The 27,600-nt window shown below is 36.4% G+C and overlaps 1 protein-coding gene across 2 annotated transcripts in view; it reads left to right on the top strand.

Moving 5' to 3' along the window:
• Nucleotides 1-27,600, top strand: part of TMEM135 (transmembrane protein 135) — a 170,660-nt gene that overhangs the window by 68,512 nt on the left and 74,548 nt on the right. Inside the window, exon 5 of one of the 2 annotated variants that reach the window (XM_032679423.1) lies at nt 3,413-3,478. The exons of the other annotated variant lie outside the window; for it this stretch is intronic. Within the exon in view, the coding sequence (XP_032535314.1) occupies nt 3,413-3,478 (66 nt within the window). The remainder of the gene's footprint in view (nt 1-3,412; nt 3,479-27,600) is intronic. 2 annotated transcript variants of the gene reach the window in all.

Raw genomic sequence — 27,600 nt, 5'->3', positions numbered from 1 at the left:
GAGCATTAAGGATGATGGAATTTGTCTGTAACATTTAAAAAAAAAAATTGTACATTTGTATTTTAAGTTTTTCCACACCTATACTTATTCCTCCCACATCCAACTTGTGCAGCTTTGAATGCCAGCAGGATGCTCTGTGTTTTTGCATTTCCTTGTGTCTTGGCTTGTCACAGCTAGAAAACTGCAGGGTGGCCTTCCACTTGACTGGCCCAAAGCATTTCCATCACTTGTAGAGAATTTGAGAAATTGGGCTGTGCTTTTTTGGGAAGCACAGTTGCTTTTTTTTTTTTATGGACTTGTCACTGAAAATGTTGATGTGAAATACTGAAACAGGTTGGTCAGAGAGGTTGTGGGACCTTCAACCTTAGAGACGTTGAAAACAGGCCTAGGCAACCTGAGTCCAAGGGAACCTGAGCAGGACCAGATAGAATCATAGAATTCTTTAGGTTGGAAAAAGCCTTTAAGTTCATGGAGTCCAACCTTTAACCCAGCACTGCCAAGTCCATCACTAAACCATGCCCCCAGGTGGCACATACATGCATCTTTTAAATACCCCCAGCTATGGTGACCCAAACGCTTTTCAGGACAGCCTGTTCCAGTGTTTGACAACCCTTTGCAGGAAGAAATTTTTCGTAATATCCAATCTAAACTCTCCTGCTGCAACTTGAGGCCATTTCTTTTTGTCCTATCACTTGTTATCTGGGAGAAGAGACTGATCTCTGCCTCACTACAGCCTCCTTTCAGATTTTTGTAGAGTTATAAGGTTCCCCCTTTTCTCCAGGCTAAACAGCCCCAACTCCCTCATCCGCTCCTCATAAGACTTGTGCTCCAGACTCTTTCCTAGCTCCATTGCCCTTCTTTGGACATGCCCCAGTAAAATTCTGTTTGTGTCTGCATTTACAGAGCAGAAAGGAGAAAGATAGAAATTGAAGACTGTGCAGAAACTTTGAAGAAACAAAAGTGTTACACATATTAAAGACTGGCGAAATTTTGCTAACTGATTACTTTTATCCTTAGTCCGTGTGATGTTATAGTCCTATGAAGGTGTTAAAAAACTTTCTGAACAGTTCCATCATGTTATTTTTCCCTGTAAGACATTGCCTTACTTAAATCTCAACATGTTGTTCACATCTAGTTTGCTTTGTCAAAAGGATGCAGGCTTGAAGTATTTTCTGCCAGTGTCCACCTCCTTCACCTTAAAGATTACACCAATAGTAAGCTTGGGCCCATTATGCCTTTGAAAGATAAACTTCTTTAAGTATCCTCTAGGATTTTGCTTGCTTAAAACCCCAATAGCTCTTTCTCTGGCCCTGTCATTGTCAGTCTGTGAATGAGTATAGGTGGCCTCATCCTCCCATGCAGTTTTGGTGGGAAGCTGTGATTGTAGTGCTAATCTTCTAAGTGATGCTCTGCAGATGAAGGGTGGACCACAGGAGGACATCTGTGGTGCTACATTTGCTATTGCCGTGATGTTTCTTTGTTTCTGAATGGCTTTGACATCTGGCATTAACAATGTGAGTACAACCATATTAAGGGAGAGCTTTTACAAGTAGATTGAAAAGAAAGTCATGCACACCAGTGGTTTTCAAAAGAAATGAAAGCAGCTTAGCTGTATTGACAGAATGCTCAATTCGGTTGAAACATGCCTAAAAATGTTGGTGAAAGGAGCCAATTTTTGGAAATACAAAAGGCTGTATGGGGTTCACTTCATCTCTCAGAGAAGAAAGGGTTGAGAAACAGAATTCAGTGGGGCATTGCCTTGCATCCTCGTGGCTGTAAATGAAGTAATAGCTATTGCAGCCCAATGTTCTGGAGTGCACACATTCATTTACAGGTATGTGGGTGGAACCTAAGTAGTTAAAAGCTCTTTTATTAAGTTATTTTCTGCAGAAAATTATTTAGAAAAGGGTAAAACTCACATAATCTGTGTCTAAGAAGACTGAGGAATTAATCTCGAGAGATGTCTTCGATATTACATTTGTTGAGATACAGCTGTCTTAAGGTAGTGTAGCAGGAACCCAGCAAGTTTTGCAGTCATGGAAGCATTGAGCTGCTTATTTTTTAAATCACTATTTAGAAAGATGATCAGCTACTGCAAACTGCTTTTATTTATAAACTTTCTAAATGTGGTATTTTTTTTTCCAAACAGCCTGCTAACTGCTCCTTAACATAGATCCTTGTTGGAGTATTTTTTAATTAGAACCAGATATTAGAACCATGTTTTGTTACAGTTGAAATTGAAACCGGCTTCACTGTTTGCTATGGAAACAAGTCTTTAAAACAAATCTGTTCACGTGTACTCTGATGTGCCAATCCATGAATTTATGTAATCTGTGAATTTTTTTCATGCCTTTTTGCAACCATCTTGTAGAAAGAATGGTGGTACAGAACCTATTATAGTTTGCATTAAGCCAGTAATCTATTTATAATGTCAGAAGTACATGCTAATTTTCCCACTGGCTTAAAGAAAGGATGGGCCAACTAACACAGAAAGGTATGCAACCTAATTAAAGATTAACTTAATTAAAGATTTCCCCAAAGTTGTGTTCCCTGTCATTTGCACATGACGGGGTTATGTTTTGTGATACCACCTTTACTAAGAGTTTAAAAATTATCTTCATGAGTTGTGAAAGACCATATAGCTATTTTTCCCTCAATAGGCCACTTTTACCTGACAGCCTCTGGAAGACCATTATATGGCTGAGCGTCTCTGACCTGCAGAGAGAGTCTTGTGGAACTGCTGCAGCGTTGGGGAGGTTGGTGCACTGTTGGTGCACTGTTTAGGTGGTTACTTGTGATGGGAACAGTTCCAGGCGTGGAGAAAAACATACAGCAGTTGACAGGATTTTATTATATGGACCTTACAGCTATTATATGGACTTTACTGTTATTATGTGGTTTCACTGTATTCACACTACACAGTGCACAGCCTGGACATGCCCAGGCTTGCCATGAGTTTGCCTGCTCTCTGTTTCCCCCACTCCTTCCCCTTTTGCCCGTGTCCCTATCCTGGTTTGTCCCCCTCTTGTCTGTCTCATGCTCCGCCCTATGTTCTGGCCCTTTCCCCTCCCGAGCAGATAAAAGACCACGTGCACGCGTGAATAAAGCACTCTACCTGCATCCCACCTTTGTGTCCCGGACCCGTGCGGTGCCACGGTCCCATCCCCCCTTCGGACCGTGGCAGTTACTTATGCTGGGACTGAAATCCTTGATACAGGTCTCACCTTGCAATAAACTTTTGCCTAAGCTGTGCAGATTGGTCTAAATTACTTACTCGAGGGATTCAATTGTAAAATAGGTGCTTGAAGGTAGCAGAAAATTTTAAAAATATTATAAGAATTGAAACAAATCTTCATGAGCTGCATTGTCTGGTTTTTCAGTAATGAATTTGTGTGTGTGTTTGTTGATGCAGGCCACAGAAACATTGTTCCGAATGGCAGTAGCAAGAGGAGCTATCACACCTTTAAGACATGGAGAAGTAAGGCTGATTATATCTGTATCTTTTGGTTTCTTTTTTTATTTATAAGTGATAAAATACTTTATTAATATAATGCTTTATAAATTCTTGGGAGATGTACTGTCTTTATGTAAGTGAAGAGAGCTGGACTATATATAACTTGCATACCTACATTACAGTATTTTTTTAAAGGAGAACAGGAACTTAAATCTTGTCCAGCCAGAAATTAAGTATTTTTGAAAAAACATTCTGTTTTTCTCTTTGCTTCAATCATGACTTAGCCTTATAATAGAAGTGACTCACAAGAATGTCCTTTCAGCTGGGTTGTTTTTCATTGGATTTTCTCTATTAAAGATTATCAAGTCTAGAGAAATTCACATGATGTCAGTATTTGTTACTGAGTAACTGTGGAGAGGTTACTTCATCCTTTGTTCCTTTCAAGAAATAGTAACTTCACATAATAAACAAAGTATTAATACATTATTATTCTAAATAGGATAAATATATCTGAATATTATGTTGCTCATGCATGTTGCTGTTTTTACCTTCTTTGTGTGGTTTTATATCAGGTAAACATTGTTTTGAGCGTTGATGATTAAATATCTCCAATATGAGGAGGTGCAATTTATACTTGGGTTGAATTCAATTTTAAAATTAAAAATAATAAAATTTAAATAATATTATATAAATATATAAATAATAATAACTATAATAAAAAGAAACATAATATATAAGTAGATAATAATAAAGAAAAATAAAATACTGTAGTCAGTCATGATACTGGAAATGAGGACTGATCTGGGCGTTGCCACAGCTGGATGCTACAGTGTGTAGGGTTTTAAATATAGAAACCTTAGTGTTTTTTCATGATAATCTGATTAGATCAAATTTTTAGATAACTTTGTCTGTTGAAGATACAGCATTCAATCTGGAACGTAGACCTAGATTGACCCTGGAATCCCAACTGTGCTGTAAAGTGTTCTTTATGCTGATGAAGTCTGTGGAATCTCCATCCTTGTAATTACTCACTAAATGGTGTGAATTATGGACAAATCAAATGATGTTTTATTTTATAGTGTAACTAATTGTACTATATGATGTTTTATTTTATAGTGTAACTAATTGTACTATTTGCAGTGCAAAATACCAGGTCAACTGCAGACATAATGATCTCTGTTGTGAATGATATTAGTAATTTCTGTATCTGATATATCTTATGTTGAGCCAGTTCAGCTCACTGATGTGGTAGAAAAACTTTTGCTTTTTTCTTCAGATATTCCTTCTGATCTTTTATCAGTTAAACCACTTCAGGGACTAGAGAGAACCAGATGAGAATCAGCAAGATAAGTGGTGAGAGGATGTAACCATGATTATCAAGAAAAGAACTGAGAGAAAGTGCATCTGTTTGATGATGGTGAACTTTATGTTGATGTACAGTGTCCTGTGATACTATTGACGAGGTACTCCTTGGGCTTCAGTGGAAATGGAGTTAAAGCTAAGCTAGATAATCTATAGATAAAACACTTTCCAGAATTGACTTTTTGTGTAAGAAGCCGGGGGAAAAATAAGAAAATACCTTTTTTTCTCTCATATATTTCTATCGAGCTTTATGCAAAGGGAAAATGTTTTTGCTCAAGGGAGATATTTTCATTAAATTCCATTGTGTAATTATAATTTCCTTAGTCTGAAAATGGGAAATTACATTATTCAAATGAAACTAATTTTTCCAGAAGAAACATATAATCATCAGGAGTCATATTAATTAATTTTTTTTTTAGCTTTTCCAGGAAATTACTGAATGTTTGCACAGTGTGTGAGTAGAAAGGGAACCAGAAAAAAAGTTGAATATGAACGAAAGTTGACTGTATTATGTTTGATAAGTATGAATTTGGCAGTGAAAATCAAAGCAGAGCAAGCTGTTCATTGGAAATTTCAAAATACGGAGGCAGCAGTCCAATGTGCAAAAGCACTGTTCAACTTTCACACCATAACTTAAAAATGTAACACCATTTAAAATTTGAGAGGGGGTGAAACTGTTCAGTATTAGAAGGCAAAAATCGTATCTGTTTGTTTGAAATTCATAAATGAAAAAAGTGACAGTATTCTGTCTGCACCACTGAACGGATTAATGTGCAAATGTTTCTTTTCTGCAGGCAAAACAGGATGCATGAAAAACTACCCATTATAATCCAGTTGTCATCACCAGCTGGATTTCTAAGTTATAATATTGAATGTCCATGGCAAATCCCTTTTCTCCTCCTTTCAATATTTCCTCATTCATTGTGCCTTATGAAGGTTTTATGCATATAGAATTTTTATGTTTTTCCTTTATTATCCTTGAAGAAATTGAAAAATTAGGCTGTACATGTTTGGGTTTTTTACTTTTGCATGTGGTTTATAAAATTACTGTTAAGATTTTAGAAAACTGTGCTGCCAAAGGTATTTATCAAAATTGGGAACATAGTGCCAAAAATTATTTTAACTGTGGGATATAGATCATAGGTGTTCCTGAAAAATCTTCTCAGCAGTTCTCTTGCTCCTGATTTGACTGAAGTGTAGCATCCATGGGGGGGATCAAACCCAAAAGCATACTTGATTCTAAGAATTAAATATGTTGTAGTTCATCTTTATTTCTGTCAGTTATTTTGTTTTGGGTGTGGAGCTTGAGGCAGAGCCTTGTTCATTTCTAGCTGATTCCCAAATGATCCAAAAATTGTGTGAGCAGATGTGCTCACACCAAATCCCATGACTGTGCTTCTGTGTGGAAGTCTTAGGGTGCATTTTATTATGGACACAAGGTTTAGAGCTGCTGATCAGCGCAGCTGAGAGCTGTACATTCAGGGAGCCTGGACCTGACACCACCTAGAGAGCTTCTCCAGCTGTTTCTTCTGCTTCTGGTATTCGTGCAGGTGGCTCAGATCTGCTGCCATCAGTTCCTCGCACTGTCCAGCCTTTTCCAGGCAGACCTGCTGTCTCTATAGGTACTGACTGATGTTGCAGCAGTGATGGTGTTGAGGAAACAAGAGCAGCAACAGCCTGCCTGCTGAAGAGAGTGAGAGGAGGAATAGGAGTTTGCAGCTGCTTCGGAGTTGTCTGTGCTTCCCAGTTCTGCATCCCCTGGAGCTTCTACTGATGTGTGCTGAACCTCCAGGGAGAGCCGTAAGGAGTAAGGGTTGGCAGCACTGGGCTGTGAGAAGTCACGGGGTGCATGGTAGCAGGATAGAATACATCTGACAAAGCTAAGGTTAAGGTTGATGACTACACCCAGAGAGAAAACTTCCCTAACTTTAGCTTGAAATGACCAGTTTTATTTACACTGAGGAAATGATGTACCAAACCCAGTGTGTCATATAAGATTTGTACATCATGTGGAGATACTGAACAAGGAGAGAACTGACTAGGACACTGGCTTACTGGATTGATGTTCTCAGTCCCTATAGATGAGGGAAACAAATGCACACAGAGAAGAAGCAGGGGGATAAAGGAGAGGGTGGAACCCTTAATGGAAAAACTAAAATGAGATACATAGAATGAGATGGACAACAGATGTAATGGTAGAGGCATGATTCCCAGAGAGCCAGAACTGATACCAGCCATGCATGATCTCTGTGGCTGTTAACTCACTTCTTGCAAGATCTTTATGAATTTGTAAACTGTCTTAATCACTTTTCATCTGGAAAATGTTTGGGGCATTTTTTTAAGGACACGTATCTATAGAATTCCTTGCTACTGCTGATTCCTGATTCCTTTGAGAATTACCAGTTCTATTGTCCTTATGGAAGAATGAGTGAAATTTAACAAATGCACACCCGTGCATGTGTGTCTTGTCTTGGGGATACAGCAGCAGTGAAGCTTAAAGGGAGTTACCAAACCAGTGCCCTCTTGGATAATGAGGCTTGGAGCATTTGTAGGTGTAAAAATATCATTGTCAACCAAATTTGAAGCATAAATATATATAAAAATAGAACTAGTTATTGTACTTTCTAGCTTAAAATGGCTTATGGCCTTATGGTGTAATACATGTAATGATGTGTATTGCTGTGCCAGTACATACTCATGAATGAAACTTCACTTTGTTGAAAGGAGACATGTCTCTGCTTTTGTTTAAAGCTATGTGATGATTAATTAATTTCTGCTCTGTGTGTTTTCTGTAATGTAAGTAATGAGAAGAGCAGTGTTTTATGAATTTAACCCAGGTATCTGTAAAAAGTAATTTCTATGGATTTTGTATTCATATTAAATACGAATGATGTGATTACATTTTTAGGTAAAAATTAAACAAGGGAATTAGTAAGGATCTTTAAAACATGGGGTATTTTATATTTTTACATGTTCATACATAACAATGGGAACAGCGATATGAAATGCTCCTTTGTGCAGCATTTCTGTTTATTCCACAGACATACAGAATTAATTTCAACGTAGGAAAGGAGGGTACACTATTGAAGTGACATTACTGCTAGCTCAGGTTTTCCTTGCCTTCCTTCTTCCCAGTCCACCTTCTCATAGCAGAGTGCACTGTAGAGTCCTGGAAATTCAGCTGTGGAATTAAAGTCATATAGACATGAACGTTTTTTTTATGGTTAGCAATAACTGTAATACTTTTTTTCATGATAAGGTACTTTGCAATTTTACTTGTCATTGGTGCAATTTGAAAGAGATATATGTCATGATATTTAGTTTTGTACTGTAAAGATGACATGCAACTGAGTATTTGTTAAGTGATGATCTCTTTGCCGTATAAGTGTGTTCTAGATTTGATATTTAAATTTTGGGTTTTGTCATAATGATGTTCCTACTTGTGTTTTTGACCAGCTTCATTTGTAATACGTGAAACCTAGGAAGATGTCATAAATGATCATATTGTAGGCACTGAAGAACTGCCAAGAATAATTTGAAATTAATTTTCATTGAAATAAAATTGCTTTCGGTGCACAGTTTCCCGTGGTTTCAGCTTGGGGGCATATCAGGAATAATCACTTGCAGACACTTTAGAAACCAAATGGCAGTGGGACAGTGGACATCTGATCCCCTCACCCTCCTGCCTTCCTATCACAAAGATGCCTTTATTATCTGGGATTCAAAAGTTCTGTTCTCACAGACTCCCCCAGCATCTCTGATTTCCATGCTTTTTACTTGAATACTTTGGTGCTGCCATGTTAATATGTGAGGAAAGATGTTTTGTCAGCTTTATGTAAACCTTGCAGCAGTAGAGACACTGTACTTACAGTCCCAAAGGCTCTTGACTTTTTAAGCTTTTTGTCTTTAGCCAAGGGCATGTTTAAAAGGCAGCGCTGTTGGTCAGGGTGCACCTTGTCTATTCTCAGTGCAGGGAAAATGCTTCCTAGCAAACCAGACTTGGTACAAGGAAACTTGAATTTTTGTAGGGCCATTCATGGGCTTTTTCTGCCTTTGGAATAGGATTGTCAGTCTCTTGGATCTTATCCTCTGGGTTTTTCCCCTCCTGGTTAAGGGTTTCTGGTACACAAAAAGAAAATGTATATTTTTTGAATTTAATATGTTGCAAAACAGCATCAATTTAATTTAAGCAAATCATATTTTCTGTATATGTGGTGTAAGATCCAAAGTACCAGTAGATTTCAGTATTAATTTCTCTTATAATTGCCCACTTATTTTTGGGAAGGTGTTTGCAAAACTAAAAGGAAGGAGTTGTTTGCAGGCAGCTCTGAGACCCATTTCCCCTAAAGGCATGTCTCTCCCTGTTCCCAAGAGAGTAATCTGTACTTTGATTTTTAGCTTTTTCTAAAGAACTATGCTTTTGAAAAAAAAGATGAAGATATCCTATAACAGTGTTTTGAAACATCAATTAAAAACTCATTTAAATTATCGACATACAGAGTTACAGCTTTCTCATTAGTGGAGTCTATTTTGGAAGTAGTATTGAGGTTGTCTTTTATAACTTCTTGTAAAGGAGCATTCTTGCAAATGGATAAAATGTAGCCATCAGAATAGAACTGTTTTATAGTCTACTGACTTAAGGTTTTGGTTTTGGGGCATATGTGTCAGAAGTATTTAAAAATAGTGCTGGGATCTGGAAAATCCTTCTGGCAGGTCACAATGGGTAACAGTTCAAAGGTAATTTAATTGCCAAAGACTGGCATACCTTATCTATGTTATCTGGAAGTAAGTCAAAAGTAAATAATTCTTTTGATTAAATGTAGTGAAAACTAAAGCTTGATTTGAGAGAGAGAGAGATTGGGAATGCCACTGAACCCTGGGGAGGAAAACCACCAGACTTTGAGGTGTTCCAGTGTACAGTGTTCCAGTGATGTTTTTGCTATGTTTTCAGTTGCTTGCCCTGGGTTATTCATCTTAAGGAGTTTTTAGGTTTTTTTAATTAATTGTTATTCAGGAAGAGGAAAGTAAATTTGTCTCAAAACCAGAGCTGAATATGAAGATTTTTTTCTGCTCTTTTAATAAGCCATTCTGCTTCTTACTAAAAATCATTTCAAGCCTTAAAAAATATAGACCTACTCCAAATAATTTTAAAAAGAAGTAATGGAATTAATTAATTTGTTAGGGAATGGGGAAAATTGAAGGTAGAAATATCTGGAAGTGGGATAGTAGCTACATCTGTTCCAAAGTACAGAGGGGTACCACTGAAGAAAGGTAACACACAAGTTTGGAAACTTGGAGAACTTAACTTTCAAAACAGAAGTAAAATAATATCAAGGTGATTCATGCTTTGTATTTTTCTTTAAAGTGTATGGAAATTATAGTCTGTCTATTTTTCATGCAGTGAAACAGTGGAATTTAGTACTTTAAACATTTGACATTTTATGCTAGGCATTATTGTCATTATAATGTAATTTTCTTTAATGCAGGCTGATGGTATGTATTTATCTTAAAATAGTAATAACTTCCCTTTGTGATGTGAAACGCAGGGGCTAAAAAGTAAATTGAAGGTAACTAAGAAGTATTTGCCAGACATATTTCACCAAGAAGTTTTTGTCAAGGAGTAAAGTAAGGAAGGAATTGCCTATTTTAAAGGCTTCTCTTTTAAAGACTCCTCTTTTTTTTTTTCTTAATATTTTGCCTGTATGTTTTAGATTTTTTATTCTTTTCCATCAGCAAAGCAGTGAGTGCATGCATGGCAAAAGTAGATAATGAAAAATTATGGCAAGAAAACTAAATATAAGGAAATATATTTAGTTCCCAATATAGTTTTTGATTTAACATGACTTTGGGTGGTCAAGATATATGATACTGGGAATATATGAGATTGTTTTCGTAAGAGATTGTTCTTCTTATTTTCTTTCTCATTAAAAAATGTAGTTAGTGATTGTCATTTCAAATATAGACATTTATTTTCTGTAACCCAACAGCATTTGTTTAATAACTATTCAAATTGTGGTCTTCTATGTCATGGCCTTGGAATGAAGCTGTCATCTTGCTTTATACTTAAAATGTGCCCCCAAAGCTGCCCCCTGCAACTCCATTGTTCTACCGGAGCAAAGATCATCTGTAGGGAGAATTTTACTCCCGTACATGAGGAAAGGCAGAGTAGGTGCTACTGGAGGTTAGAACTTGAATAATGCTACTTTCTCACTTCGGTGGTGTTGATACTGATGTATGTTAATGCATTCATAGAGTTGAAGAAATACAGTTGAGGCAACTGTAAGAAGCTATTTAAACTGATAAAGCTAAGAATTTGTTCACATTCTTGTGTGCTGAATACATGCTGAAGATGTTACTAAAACATACGCTCAAGTGATCTTCAGTTTCTGTGCAAGATGTCTGATTCAAGTTCTCAGAATAACGGTCTTGAATGTATGAATGTATGTCGTTTTCTCTAATGCTTTACAGTGTAAATTCATGGGTGTCAACATTACTGTACATAGAGTCATAGAATCATAGAGCAGTTTAGGTTGGAAGGGGCCTAAAAATCATGTAGTTCCATCTCCCCTCCCCGCGGGCAGGAACTCCTTGTAATAGACCAGGTTGTTCAAAGCCCCATCCAACCTAGCCTTGAACACTGCCAGGGATGGAACATACACGTTGTCCAGCTTCTCTGGACAACGCGTTCCAGTGCCTCACCACCCTCACAGTAAAAAATTTCTTCCTAACATGTAATCTAAACCTACTCTCTGTTTGAAGCCATTCCCCCTTGTCCTATCACTGCAATGTCTGATGAAGAGTCCTTCTCCAGCTTCCTTGTAGGCCCCCTTCAGATACTGGATGGCTGCTATGAGGGGGTGCAAAGGTCTCCATGCAACAACCTTCCCTTTGAAGCAGGGATATCTTAACTTGAGTGTAAACATTACTTACATTGAATGATTTCCAGCTAATTAAACATAATATCCCTATTGGAAAACTGTATTCTCATTCAATTTAAGGTTTTTTATGCTCCTTATCTATATATATTAGACTTATTAAAGTATTGTCGAACACAAAAAAAAAGTCATCTTTGGTAACTTTTAATTGCCCTGGAGGTAAACATTGCATAAATCAAAATGCAATCTGAAATGCGTCATCTTGGTTTAAAGTTCTGTAGTGACTGCCTGCATTGGTTTGTTTTAGTAATTTATTGTAATATTTTTGCGATATTAAATTGCTGTCTTCTTAGAAAGGATTATATTGTTTTTCTTGACTAGTGTCTCAGTATGAGATGATTACAATAGGTGAAGATCTGGTCTGCCAGCACCAGGAATGTTAGGGTGCATGAATTGCTGGAACAGTTCTGCCACTCTGAACCATGAAACCAATCTGTTCCTGTCAGATACAATTCTATGGAAACTAATTCTTTGTTGATGGAATCAGGTGAAAAATATGTGATTCTGATTAGCAAACAGTATGCGGAGTTTCTTAAGGTCATGCAGAACATTCCTCTGGCCATGTGCATGTGTTCAGATGTGTGTGTGACTGTGCATATATATATTACATATGCATCTTCCTATATTAAAAATGATGAGCAGTTTAGTTTTTTTTAAATATACTTGGTTTTAAATATTTGTACTGTGATAAAATTATAATTATTAAATATATGTTTATTATAGTAGAATAAATATTCAGTTTCATTGTGTCTTAAGTTTCAGAAATTCATGTTTTTAAACCCAAAAACTCTCAAAATAATATTTAGTAGAACTACATAACAAAAACTCAAATAATGAGTCTTTTTGAAGCAGCACTGTTTTCTGTAGGAAATATGTATTATACAACTGACTGCCTGGATAAAATAATTACCTTTCATTTATAAGTGTCCTGCAGAGCTGCAAAAAGTAAACTTGTATCTGCAGTCTGCCTAATGGACTGTTCACCACATCACTGCATGCAATTAGGCATAAGTGATTTTTCTGCTCAAGACAGGCTCAAGACTGATTTAGCAATGAAACTTAATTACTTCTAGCCCTTAGAGAAAATGGCCCAACAAGGTTGAGGTTGTTGGCAGGGCAGTGTGGGAAAGCTATTGCTGCAACTGCCTTCTGCACTTCTGATTTTCTGTTAGCAGTACTTAGAGCACAGTTAACCTTCAGTTAAGCAAATATTCCTGCAAAAATGGTGCATTTTTATTTGTTACAAGGCTAAAGAGAAAGATAATTAAACATTACAGCTTTTTAAAAGCAAGCCTTCTGATCATATCCAACTGCTTCAGAGTATGGGTGAAGTTATGCTGTGCTATTGGAAAGGAAGACTTAAAAATTAGTTCTCAAATGCCTGTCCAAGGTAACCATTCTCTCTTAGCCAGAGAAATCTCAGGCTAAGAGCTAAAGCTAAGTGCATTTGTGCTTCTTGACAATGTAATATGTCATACGTAAATTGCTTTATTTTGTACTCGGGTTATAGGAAAAAATGCTGAGGGAAATGAGCATTACCAAAAAAATGAATCTTATTAACAAACTGTACTGAAAATTGCTTCATTTGATTTTTTAGGAATGTGTTATTTTTAAAGGAAACAGGAACTTCGATTCTGTGACTCCAAGGAATACAAGGAATACATCTGGAATAACAATTCAGAGGGACATATGGCATCAATTGACTTATATTTTCCTATATGGGGGGTTCTGATTGCAGTAAGAGGGAAAACTGTTTGTTAATTATGCAGGACTAAAAATGTGAATACTATGTCTTTTTGGATTCATGTTGAAGAACTGTGAGTATGGAAAAGATGTGGAAGTCGAGCAAAGAAAATTGGCTTTTCCGTTTGTCAGCTGTGACAAAAAATTGCTTTGCTTTTGTGGTAAGATTTTCCCCTTAACGGTTTTGACTCCGTTACTCTTATTTTTTCATATAGATAAATCTCTCATTTGTCTCTGGGATTGTAATTTATGAAGAGAAGCAATATTGCAATTGTAATTTGTTTGTTACGATTGCCTCCTCAGTAGTGCTCAAGGTCTTGTTCCTGTTAACAGCTAAGGACACGTTTATCAATGGAAATATTCACGGTAACAAAACTAAACATGTGCCTGAATATTTGCGAGAGCGTTCAGCGTGAGACACTAATTCCCAAGGGCATGTTTAGCACATGCTCTATTGCTTTACTCAGTAGGGAGTGAATTTAAGAGTGTGTATAGGTCCCCTTGATTTTAACAGTATTTAGCCAAACGAGTGACTTAAGCTTTTTGCTAGACAGGAAATAATAATTTAAGCATGTACTTGAAGTTAATTTGTTTCAGTTTTTTTAGTTTTTTTTTTTTTTTTTTAAGATCTGATCACTGAAAGACTCATTGGAATGAGCACTGTCTTAGCCGTATATTTAGAATCCCTGGAATAGTTACCAACTCTGGCTTATATTTACCATCCTTGGGATATTTTGCATTGTAATGAAAAAGAATAGGTTTTTTTTTTTTAGTATATAGCCATTTTAAAAATAATGGTGAGATTTCTCCTTAATTGCATAAGTATAGCTTTCAATAGTATATTTTGTAGATGGGCTTTTAGCACCATCAGGGAGGAGGACTTACCAGTCTGTCCCTTTCTATACCCATTTTCAGTTGGATATATTTTTAATTTTAACTACTCAGGCTGACATTTTTGAAGGCAAATGAGGATGGTGCCCCTCATCTTTGCTTTACAGTCTTGATTCACCTCTTTTTATGAAGGAGGCCTGAGGTCTTTTGCAAAACCCACCACGTGACAAAGTAATGAAAGACACATGCACCAGAAACCTGAATTACAGTTGTACCAGTAACGTGTGTCAGGAACCATATAAACTTTAAAAGGGGCGATACCTGCTTTTAACAGTTAACTAGCTAAATAAACTTGGGAAAAGGCTGGGTAAAAGTGTAGTATTAACATCTCCTCGTGAAGCTTAGGTAGGTAAGTGACTGACTTGAGTACTAGAAATACATGTGAAAAGCAAACTTTTTATCTCTTCACTGTATGGGCAGAATACCACTGCATATTTTGAAGATGTCATACAATAGCTGTACTTAATTCCTATCATAAACTAATTAATGGGGTTACCTGCAGTGAGAGAGCACTGGTCTTGATAACCAAAGTGGTCTCCTGCAGTTTTGGATTCTGGTGGAGCTGGGCCCAGTGTCTTGGCAACCTCTACTCTTTGCAACCATTCAGTGATACAAGGTCATGCTCAGGCCGCCCTTAAACTTCATGCTACAAATTTGTAGCATGAAGTTGTTGGGATATAAGATGAATCATTCTTTGCCTGCCTCTTGAATTTCACTAAAGTTTGGAAGCTAAACTTCACTCCTCATGAGAAGAAAAGGTTGATGTTTTATTGCGTTAACAGTAGGAGCCTTGCTGCCTCCTTTCATACATTACTGAAGTATTTGTAACACAGGGAGAGATAAACTGTATTCTTTACAAAGTTCCTCTCTGGCAGGTGCTTTCAGTCCTGTGCATGTGTTGGATCTTAAATCTGTGTTAACTTGTTTGTAAGAACAGTTCAACAGTCATTTTTAATTTACTTCTCTGAGTTGACTCTGAGCTGTGTCAGTTTGTGGTCTGTGCAGGATGGAACTGAACAGAGGCAGATGTGGAAATATTTCTTTTCAGTAAGTGCGTTTTGTACACAATGTACTTCTCTCCTGTGGCATTCATTACAGCTCATCGGACTTTGTGTAAATTCAGGACAAAAATGTAGACAAATAAATTTCCCTGTGTCATCTGCATGCCCTTGAACTCAGTTTCACTTTCAAAGGACTGTGTGAGGAGACCATGAGTGGGTACAATTTTCCAATCATAAGGAAAATGCTTAGAATTCCAGACATTTGGAAGTGTGCATATATTTTTAATAAAACTTGTTTGGTTTTTTTTCTTTTTAAAGGGAGCTCTTTTAAGTTGCTGAAACTCAGAACTTTTATGCGATCAGATCTGACCCTGGAGCTCTTTGTCAGACTTAAAGAAAGTGTCCTTCACTGGCTTTTTATTTGAATGGTAGTGATGATATGTAAAGGAAAGATTGACTGAAATCTCTTTTCATGTTCTTGGTAACCACTGAAGATCTTAAAGTTCATTCTCTTGTTTTATCTTGAAGTAGAAAACAGCCATTTAAAAGCAGCAGCTGTTGAGCAATTCAGGCTGGTAGAGATATTTCTTTATCAAGAAATAATTTTGGTGTGAGACACTAAATGTCTGTTTTCCCAAGCATATTCTTCCAGCAGTGAGCTGTACTTGTGAAACTGGCTTAAATTAGGGTTTTTTCATACCTTAATAACCCAATAATTATAAATTATTTCAGTTCCAGTATATGAAATTTCTAAAAACAGCATTTGGCATCAGGATTCACAAAATATTTTGATTATTTTAACATGACAATAATATGGGAAATACTGTTCTAAGTAATGGAACTTTGTACACAAAATACAGAAAAATACCATTATGGGAAATTGTATTCATTGTCTTGGTGGAACTGTATTAAATGCAGTCTGAGTTGAGTTTAACTACATGATACTGTAAAATATCACTCAGTACTTTGTAGACATTGTACAGATGGTTTATATGTCAATTGATCAGTTATTGCAAGAAGTAAAAGGTAATTTATCCAAAAATAGATTAAAAAGAAATTTAATTTTATTGACTCTAATGAATGTTTTGGTATGTATTAAAATATCAGTACATGATTTTAAAGTGCTGTTAAAGCACTGCTCAACAATGGATGGAGTGACAATTAACTAAGAAAAGGTTCCTCCCTCGGTCACTTACCTCAAGGCATTTTTATGCAAACAAAATCACAATTTGAGGTTACATTACTGATAGCCAAATGAAAAGTGTTGCCTGTTTAGCATTTAAAATGCTGTGCTTATGTCTGAAGCAGAGAGAATAGTATATGCATTTGAAAGTTCTCTCTTTGCATCTTCTCCCCTCTCCATTTTTGTTTTCTCCAGTATTCAACAGTTGGGTCTTTTAAGGTGCTGTCAAGATAGTCTTTTCTTATAATCAGTAGAAACAGCTTGCTAGATTTCTGCTGCTACAGCTTTATCCCCAAAGGGAGAGCTATGGCAGAGAGATGTGGTTAGAGAGTGCAAGCCTTGCTGGGGTGGTACTGGGAGAAATTTGGACTAGTCTCACCATCTGATCAGAAGACTGTGGGAAAGATTGTTTGTGACTTACGACATAATTTCTCTGCTGCCTGATATTGTCTTCAGTCCTACAGCACTGAATGTGAAAGGTTCCCTAAGGAGGGATCTTAGGAGAACTAAACTTAGACAAAGCTGCTTTTACTGCTGGAATACCTAATTCAGTCGTTTTGCCAGTACAGATGAGAGTTCAGATTTGTCTCTATTAATTCCCTCAGGATATTTTAAGGAATTTTATGCAAGATCTCTAAAAAAGAAAGAATTGTGTTTCTATTTCTGGTGTTCTTATCTGGCATTATATTAAACATTTGAAAATATATACATTAAGCATTTAAAGATATAGTCATGAACCAGGGTTGCTTGAATTTTTCTTTGACCTATTCCTGTTTTGTAGGCAGATTATAGTATCAAAATACTGTAGTAAATCACTTAATAATTAAATTCTTGGTTGATATCTCAAGGGTTTGAAATTCCTTTGGGTTTTCTCACCACCACCTTTGAAGATAAGACCTGATGTGTCATGTTTTACATGATTCTAAAGTAGTTTCTGCTCAGATGACCTAACAAGAAGATAAAAATGGTGCTATATTTGGGGGAGAGAAAATATTTTAAAAGTTATATTTTATGTAACCATTTTCCTTTAATTTCTATAGATTTAGCAAAATTATAGCCAGAATATCCAGGAATGTTTATCCAGTTGTGTCAGGCTGTCTTTTTATTGATCAAAACCTTTCAGGAGTAAACTTTATTTTTTTAATTTGCAAGGAAGAACTCTTTGCTAGAGATTCAGTACTTACTATAGGGAGACCTGAGAAGGCTCCTAATTTTTATATCAAAGCTTTCCAATAAAAGACATATTTTCAGAGGAAAACAGAAGATAACAGAATTTAATTCTCAAGTATTCTTTTTCATTTTTCAGTTGCATAATCTTGGCTATCTTCTGTCTTGGATTTGTTTCTGCTTAAAAGCATAGGGACCTCAGGCTAGATTCGTATAGGCTTCTTACATTGAACTTGCTAGTAACAAGCCCTCATTTGGTTTTGTTGTGATATGTATGTGTTGTGAATTTAGTTTATGTTTTAAGAATCCAAATGGTAATAAGGGTCTGTGATTTTCCCCCCAAACAGTATTTTTATATGTGCTTCTCCCTTGGTAATAAGCCACAATGTTGGTCAGTGTTTGAAGAAGCAGTTCATTGCCCCAGCAGTGAAATAGGTGTTCTAGGAATAGTATGAAACGCTGCCAGAAGTTCTGGAAGCAGTCTGAGAATTGCTTTGATGTTACAATATATGAACATGGATACCAAGCTAAGGATCCTGTACAAGGCTTAGTTTAGTTTCTTCTTTTTGCAGTTTAAACTAAAGCTCTTGGGCACAAAGGAAGCAACAGAAAACCCATAACACGTGTTTTTTATGTTTTGGTGGGTTTTTTTGACAGAAGCAGGGCAGCTTGTAATTAGGATTGAAAAGAACTCTTAATAGTGTACTAATTTATTCTTCTTCCTTGTCCTGACAGGTTTAATTATTCCTAAATATCAGTGAATAGACTGATGGCTAGTCCAGAATTGACCGGCTCCATTGATGATGGGACAGCAGTAAAGCTGTTCTTTCCATTTTGTTTCATTTTTTTGAGTTGTACTAGTGAATTATTCTTCCTCAGGTTATCTATGTTTTACTTAATTGTAAATAAGCCATTCAGACATTTTCTTTGATTCTGATGAGTGTTTTTTCAATTCCTCTGTTCATCATCCTGGCTGCAATTTAAAGGGTTTAAATCAGTTTTACTGGCTGCAATATTTCCTCTTAAAGTTAGATTATAACTTTCTTTCCAACACATTTTAAAAAAAGTAAACTAAAATTGCCTCCCTCTTGTAATATTTTTTCTTTCCTGGATTCCTAACATTTTTTCTAAACTTAAAATAACTCAACATGTTGAACTTTTCCATATTGTCTCCATCAATGTCTTCATCGTTATTTCCCTTTTCCCTTTTGCTTCAGGAAACACATCTTTCATGTCACTCTCAGGCTATGGAGTAGCCAATTTATTCAAAGACTAAACCCCCTTCAAAAATGATCCTCTTTTATAATTTCCAGAAAAATTGAAATCCTTTTCTGCCTCCCTGTCAACATTTTGCTGTTGCCTCCTTCAGTATTTTACGTGTTATGAAGGGCTATGCTGTTATTATCACACTTCTGAGTGATCTGTCTCATCTGATAATTAGTTTCTGGTTGTATACTGCTCTGCTTGGTTAAATCTTAAGGAATGTGGGAAGATGCAGATTATCAGTTTCACTTTTTCCAGGTCTTGAATAGCATAATTCTGCAATAGCATTTGATTTATGGCATGTGATAAGGAGGTAGGGCATAGAAAAGTGAGGAGGGGATATTCCTGGCTAAAAAAATAAAGTCCTGTGTGAGTAGATGTAGGAAAAAACCTTGCTTAATGGGAGAAAAAAAATGGATTACTCTGTGAATCAGAATAGTTTATGTATTTTATTAAGTCTTCATGAACTCATCTCATGATGAACAGATTTTTGTCCAAGTTATGTTGTCCTTGTAACAGAAGCAACTGAATTACACAAGACCAAAACAGCATCAGTGAGTGCAGCAAATGCAATAAATAAGCTGTTCGAAGGGAGGGCCTTGGGTGTGTCCTGAACTCACCTGGTGCTCCAGACTCTGTGAAACAGGCTGTCTCCCACTTGAAAGCTTTGTCATTACTACAGTTTAAATGGAAAATTACAGTGTTTGATCTGAAGATAGCAGTTTGTTCAAAGAAGTGGTGTTCTGAAGTTCAGAAAAAAACCCAGAAACCTATAGAGCATATGGGTGCACATCAAGTATGACGAAAAAAACACCTCAAAGACATAAGCTTATGAACTGAAACAAGAGCATGTTGTAATCCCCTTGGTTGACATCTAAAATGTCTTTGTAACGGTAAAGACTAGACAGTATTCAGGCTCTAGTCAGTGAAGAAATTGGATGCACTCATCAGTAAAGTGGAGTAGGATCAGAAAATCATTAAGGTTGGAAAAGACCTCTGAAGATCATCAGCTCTAACCATTAACCCAGCACTGCCAGGTCTACCACTAAACCATGTCCCCAGGTGCCACATCCATACACCTTCTGAACACTTCCAGGGATGGTGATTCCACCACTTCCCTGGGCAGCCTGTTCCAGTGCATGACAACCCCTTCAGTGAAGAATATTTCCCTAATATCCAAACCAAACCTCCCTTGGCTGCAGCTTGAGGCTGTTTCCTTTGACTTTTGCTTGTTCCCTGGGAGAAGAGTCCAACCCTGCTGGGAAGGAAGTTTTTTTTTAACCTCCCTCCAGAAAGCTTTAAAACCAGCCCTGGAAGGCTGGTGCTTTTACTTGATACCTTTTCTCTGTGTGAATCCCTTTGTGTATCTACTGACAGTATCTTTTCACCAAAGAGAATATATTGAGGTCTAATGTGCTTCTCTTAACAATATGTTGAGTTTCTTTGAATATTTCTGTTTGTTCTCAATGGGGGTTGGAATTGATACTAAGTAAGTAATCTAAAGTGTCAAAAATATTTAATACCCACTGTTGTTATATGATAGCATCATTTTAATTGCATGAAAAAAGTATCTTAAAAGTATTATTTGCAAGATGTTCCTTTAAAATATACTCATGTGAGCACAATAGTTCATTCTAGTTCACAAAAGCTATTATATTTATTTTCAAACTTTCAACCAAATATCTCTAACATGACTAATCCATTAAAGTATTGTCCAGATTAAAATTTTGTCCATAGTGGTATTGTATTTCTACAAGATTTTTTCCCCTGTAATTTGATAGCTGAAACTATCAGTCCGTGTTTTACACTTGTGTATACTTACTTGAATATGTGTAACCTGATCTGCTCATCTGAATTTTGACTGTTTTAGGGCATGTGCTGCCTGCTTGGCTCCACTCTGCCTTTGTCTCCCTGGTTTTCACTTTTGTAATGATTCCCTGCAGTCCATGAACATTAAGGTCCGTGTGAGGTCAACCATACCTTGCAGATAGTGACAATAGTGCAAATAATGACAAATATGGGAGGTGGGGTCACATGGTGTTTCCTGTTTCCTGTATTTAATTTAGAGGCCAGTGATTTGTGGGAAACCTGCAAGGATGCTGCACAGAGTTTGATTTGTCTTTAGGTTCAGATTTGAAACCATGCATCCAACCTCCTTTTGTTTTCTGCTGTTTAAATAATTCCTTGAACAGGAGCGTGTTTGGGGATCTTCTCTCTCTGATTTTGTATTTTTTGTACCTATTTTTTTGTATGTTTTGTACATATTTTATTTCTTTACTTTTAATGGACGTGTGTTGACAAAGCTGTTTCTATTTATCCACCACCTGAACTAGAGTAGCGTGAAAAGGAAATTGGTCCAGCTAAGGAATAATTTTAGTCCCTAATGACAGTTGAGAACCTTTGGAGGCAATACTAAATATTTTCTTATGTGTTCCAAAAAGAAGAGATGGCTCTAGGCTGGAAATACCTTTTGCAAAGTAGGAAGTGAGGTATAGATGTGAGTGATTTGAAAGCTCAAAGGGATTTCTCTCTCCACCAGCTGATGCTAAGAAGTAATTTAATATTACTTGTAACAGTGCTAGAAGGCAGCAAGGCAGGCAAGTTATTCTGAAAAGAAAATAAAAGCAAGAGCAACAAAACTCCCTCTTCAGCTTTTTAATAAGCCTATTCTAAATTGTAAGATCATAGACCTGCTTATGCTCTGATGAGCAGCTGTTGTTGGTTGGTGGAATATAGGGAGCTCTTGACCTCCCTGTGAGAGTCCTTTGTCCATGCAAAGGTGAGCGCAGATGTTGTGGTACTGGAAATGAAATAAAGATTAAATCCTTTTGTTACTTCCTTGGATTCAGAAAAATGACTAAAATCTCTAAATCTCTGGAAATTGTGATATAACAGTTTGCTCAGAGTTTTCAGGAGTGTTTGTGAAAGCATTCCCTTAAATATGGAGTAATGAAATTTGATGAGGTAACCTAAAATGTCTTCTTTACCTTAGTTGTCTTTGTTATTAAGTTAGCAGAAAGAAGTTTTTGTTCCAAGATACTTTCACTAAGATATGCTGAGATTTTTTTTTTTTGGTTGATTGATTTATTCTTATGTGCCCTATTGGGAAAGGAAAAATTACATTTTCTGTGTGTGATGGATACTCTGATATTACACACTGTGTCATTTTACAGAGTAGGATGTGCACTTAAGCTGTTTTACAGGTAAGTCTTTTGAGACTGTTGAGGAAACAGGCCAGAAACATAATTGTGCCCAAACTGCTGATTTTTAAAAAGGAGTTTCCAGTGATAACAGGATTTAAACTAAGTGCAGTTTCATTTCAATTCCATTGCTGCAATTTGCAGGAAAGAAATTTTACCCTGAGTTTACATTTTTCTGGATTTGAATTTGTTAACCCATTGATATAATAACATAGTGAGCTGTGTCACTTTGTTTAGCTCTTGTTTTCAGTGTTAATGATATAAAAGTGATAAATCTGTGATTGGAAGGAGAAGATTATAGTGTTGTAGCATTGCAGCTAGATGTTCTCGTAGCTCTTTTTGCTGTTGAGTACAAGTTATGTCAAGATATAATTTATTTTGGTGAAGTAGCGAACTGGCCCCACAATTTGTTCCTAGTTGTGTTTTTGCAGAGCTTGTCTAGGAATAGGTGAGAGATGAAAAGGTGTTTTCACCTGGTCATCTCGGTACCCAAGGATGTGGGTTTTTTGATTTATATTATAATCATCCATTGTCTTCAAAGTTTAAATAGTATTTTCTCTGTATAATCCCATTTTGAATGTCAATTTACTTCATTAGCTGGCAGTTCATTTCCTCACACACCTTGCTTTGGGAAATTCTGAAGTTCTCAGTGGAGATTTGGAAAACTTGAGTCAGTTTAATGGACCAAATATTTCATGACCATCTGTGTGTGCTTTCACAGTGCCTGTTCTGTAATCAGAAAGGCCTTTAACTGCTGGATCTTAACCAAATCATTTGGTCTTCTGCACCATTTGTGGGCTGTAAATGCAGAAGATACAGAATTAAATCCTGTTTCCTGAAAAAGTGATATGTGGAGCCCTGTAATCTTTGCTAGCTAGAGCTCGGTGTCGTGCGCTTCAGAGCAGTGCTTAATGAGACAGTTCAGAAGGGCAGCAGGTGTGTTCTGGGAAGCAGAAAGAAATCGTTTGAGCTCTTTGTTGTATTTGAAGAGGTTCGTGTTAAGTCATTTTACACAGTTCAGTGTATTGAGTGATTTCGTGATGTACTTTCTTTCACTTTTTCTCTTTATCACAAGAAGTCTTTGTAGAATTATTGCACTTGACTAGAGGTTGTTCATCCTTTGCTGTCAACCAAACCAAACAGGTCTTTCAAATGTACATGTGTTGTGGCTCACCAGGCAAGCCAAGGTGAGGTGGACTCTGGTGACATTTAGGACTAATTCAGTGCTGAGAATTGTTTTAATGCAATATTTGGGGGGAAAAAGTATCTTGTAACATCTTGAAAATATGATGTTTTTGAAGAATCAAATCTATAACATTAATTTTACAGGGAAAAATGTAGTCGATGATGTCTTTTAGAAGAGTAATCAACTGTATTAAATGCAGATGTTTCATTAATGAAAGTGTTTAAATAATCTCTGTTTTTCTCCTGTAGGAAAAAATCATATGTATCATAAGCCTTTAAATTTTTTACAATAATTGAAATAACTTACCTTATTTTTCCATAAACTAACAAAAATTAATTTAAAAAAAATTTTTTTAAAGTTATGAGTGGAGTAAGACATTTTTCAGAAATAAATTGTTCTCATGAGATAATTGTTGTGTACTCTATTGAAATTTAGAACTTGTGTATTAGGAAAGAGTTGAACTCACTCATGCCATGTTGTACTACGTACTCTGCGTAAACCTGGTACTTTCACTCAGTTTTAGCTGTGGTTCTGCAGCAAAATCAGGTGTGAAATACAGGTCAGAAATTCATAATTAGCAACAGTTCAGAACTTTGTTAAAATGTCATGTTTGTGATATAGTCTCCTCAACACTAAATCTAGACATCAGTTTAATGTACTTACAAACATTTGAGAAACCAGTGATACAGTGCTTGATGGCTCTATGCTCTGTTGTTTAGACTGGAAAAGATGTGAGTGAAAGAGATGCTGCTGCAAGGAAGAGCAGACTTCTCGGTTTTAGCTGCTGGAAGGTCGTCTCATTTGGACTAGCTGTTTTCTCATCTCAGAGGTGCTTACTGAGTCTCCTTACTGAGTAGAGAGCCTAAATAAAAGAGAGCTTAAAGTAGATCCTTAGCTCTGTGGCTAATATTAGATAAGGTGGGTTCCCTGACATGTATTTTGCATTGCATTTGTAATATTTTACATTATTTGCTTAAAATAATTAAAAACTTGGAATTTTTTAGTAGCTTCCTGAAACGCATCCAGAAATTTGAAACAACAGAGCATGGAGACACTGCAGTAATGTCAAGAGGTCATTAGATTTATCTGTGTGATTGACTGTGTGGCCAGTTATAAATGCAGCTAATCTCCCCATAATAACTTTTTCATGTTCCAAGTAGATCATATTTGGGATGCAACACCATACTGTTGGATATGGGTGCTGTCTGTGGTTGCCTCAGTGTTACACAGCTATTTTCTAAAATAAGATTTTCATTAATTTGCACAGTAACAATTAATTTTCCTAAATGAAAATAAACTTTGCAAATGAATTGATTTAGATATTGATAACCAGTTCTTAGCTAGTTATTTGCTTGTAAAGTTTTTAACTCAGTTAATCAAGATGAGTTCTTTCTTTGAATTGTTTTGTATACAATGTTATATATATAATATATGCACATTATATATACATATGTTTTAATCTTATTTTTTTTGTCTTGTAGTAGGAGTAACAATAGCAGAAGGAATGAAAATTAATCTGCCTTCTAGTATTTTCTGCTAGTGCCAAGACTTTTTCCTGAACCTGTAACTTTCATGTGAAGAAGTAGGTGGCAGATCTTCTAACATTTAAATGTTTGTTGGTAAAACAAACAAGACAATTTTAAAACTTCTGGGAGAAAGAGGAGTATAATAATGTAAACAGTTATCCTAATCAAGTTGTAATAAAGTTCTGTAATGGAGGAAGAATGCATGTTTGCTGATGTGCGAGCCTTGGCTGTGTAATCATTTAAAATGAAGTATTTCAGTAAAGCACCATTATTTTTCTACTGATTTCTCTATCAGTTTTTAGCCTCTATTTATTATGCCTAATAATCTTACAGTTTAATAAAATCATAGGAAAAGGCACCATGAACCTAGCTAGAACGGTTTGTAATAGTGCTTGTCATAGCTTCTGCTTAGCTTCTCCTCTTTCCACTCAGGCTCCATGTAGGACGTGGTTAAAAGGAACAAATGAGTGGCTCTTCAAAGCAAAATGAGTTGCTCTCTGATGCACAGCTGTCAGCAGCAGCAGCCTGAGCCCCTTCCCTGGCTTAGGGAATTGATGTGGATGCTCAAAGAGAAGGAGCCTCCAGCAGTGGGATGGGACACCTGTGGCGAGAACTTGAAGTCCTTCCTTTTGTGTGCCGTAGGAGTATCTACACCTTCTCAGGAAACCCCTGAAAAGCGATTCCATTGCAGCATGAGCTCTTTCATTCAACAGATAACACAGTCTCTGCTTTCACCCGCTTACAAACAGTTTTGATTCCATGCCTTTCCTAGTTCACATAAAATGTTGGTTAAGAGCCCTTGTTACCCTGAGGAGTTGGCAGTATCTTACGATGACAGCCAATGTCAGCTGTACATCCTGGAGGCTCCTGTCTCGGGAAATGTGAGAGGTACTTTAGCTTACTCTGCTGTTCTCCCTCCTCACATTCTCAAGGGGGCTCTTACTTGCAAAGCAATGCATGTAGTTCACAATCTTATAGAAAACTCTGCCAAAATTGTGGAGAGATACGGAAATACTGATGTTAAATGACATGATTTGCAAGGTGCCAGGATTTATGCATAAACATAAATAATTATAATAGATTTAAAATATTTTCTCCTCGGTTAGTAGGAATACCAGAATACCACTGTATAGGTATATATATATCAATAATATGTTTATATATATAGGTATATATATCAAAGCATTTGTAGTAGGTGTCTACTAGTTTTACAGCATTTTTAAGAAAAGAAATCCACAGTTCCTGAGCATGTTCTTGTGTATTTGTCCTGGCTGCCACATTGGCATCCTCACTCCCTTCCTGCAGTCTCAACAGCAGAACAGAAAGGGCAGCTGTGGGCTCAGGCATGTGGGACAGGAAGCTCTGAGTCTGAAAAATAACTGTTGTAACTAATGTCTGTTGTAACTAATTTGCAGTAAATCTGAGCATGCCGAAATTTTTAGTAATTTTAAAATTTGTTCAACTAATTTACTCTAATTATCAAATACACCACTTTAACTAAGAGTTAAGTGGTTGCAATTGTGGAAACCCCCTGCTGTTTATTTCTAAATTATGAAAATAGATTAATTATTTCTACTTCTTTAAACCTGTTCCTTTACTAGTTTTTAGTGCTTATCAGAAATTCATCATATTCTGCTACCGTTTAAAAATGTCACCAGTATGAATGATTACTGGATACAGTGATTTGCACAGTATTACACTTGGAATATTATTTTAATACGTGTACTTCACAGCAGGAAAAGTATTTCAACACCTGTAAACTTTTAAAGATAAATAGCTCTTGCAGTTCTTTTTGGATACTAAGGTAATATCAAACCCTGTAATACTTCAGTGATTAAGAGCTCTAGAAGGAAAAGAGACAGACAAGCAGAAATTCTCATGGTGGAGATGAAATCTTGTATGATATTTGCAACATGAGCTAAGGAGTTATGTTCAGAAGCCCAGTATGAGACATCTGCACAGACTACTAAGAAAATCTATTGTTTTTTTAGTACTTACACATTTGTAATGCTCTTGTAGGATAAGTAACCAGATTTAAATTTTGTCTTACGCATGGATTTAATATTTAGAGATGTCAGTGTTTTTGTAGTTTTCAATTCTGATGTATTTCAAGTATATTTCTAATATTGATTTTTCAGTGTATCCTTATTTGAACAATTCACAATTAATTCATGTTTATTTATCCATGTCATAAAGATGAGAGGTTCAAATCATGCTGGTTGAATTGACTGTGTTGTTGGTATCAGGCTAGGATTTGATTTTGGTGTGGCTTAAGCTGATTTAGGCAGAGATGAGCCCCAGCTGCCTGCCTGTGACCCCGTTCAGTCCTTGTGAGCGGAAAATGGTTACTTTCAGGTGCATCACATCTGTGATTTGTTTTTCTGTGCATCTCTGTGCCAGCAGAAGACACATGGCAATAATCAGCAAAAAATAAGGTGCTGGAGGAGGAGCGATGACTGTGTAAGTTGACATTGTCTGGAAGTAATTCATGAAACTTCAGCCTGAACTGAGATCATGGTCCAGCAATGGGCAAACCTGCACAGCAAAACATGTAGCCATTATGAAGAATGTGTCAGCTTGTAGTAGTATCACAGTGACCCAATCTTAGACGTTAAATGTGGATTTGAAATGTACATTTTTAAATGTGATTCAGTACAGTCTAGTGGTATAATACAAAATTTTGCATGTT

Source organism: Chiroxiphia lanceolata, chromosome 2 (genome assembly GCF_009829145.1).
Source record: "Chiroxiphia lanceolata isolate bChiLan1 chromosome 2, bChiLan1.pri, whole genome shotgun sequence".
NCBI lineage: Eukaryota > Metazoa > Chordata > Aves > Passeriformes > Pipridae > Chiroxiphia > Chiroxiphia lanceolata.
Note: the sequence above shows the minus strand (reverse complement) of the source record. Positions and strands in the feature narration are given on the sequence as shown.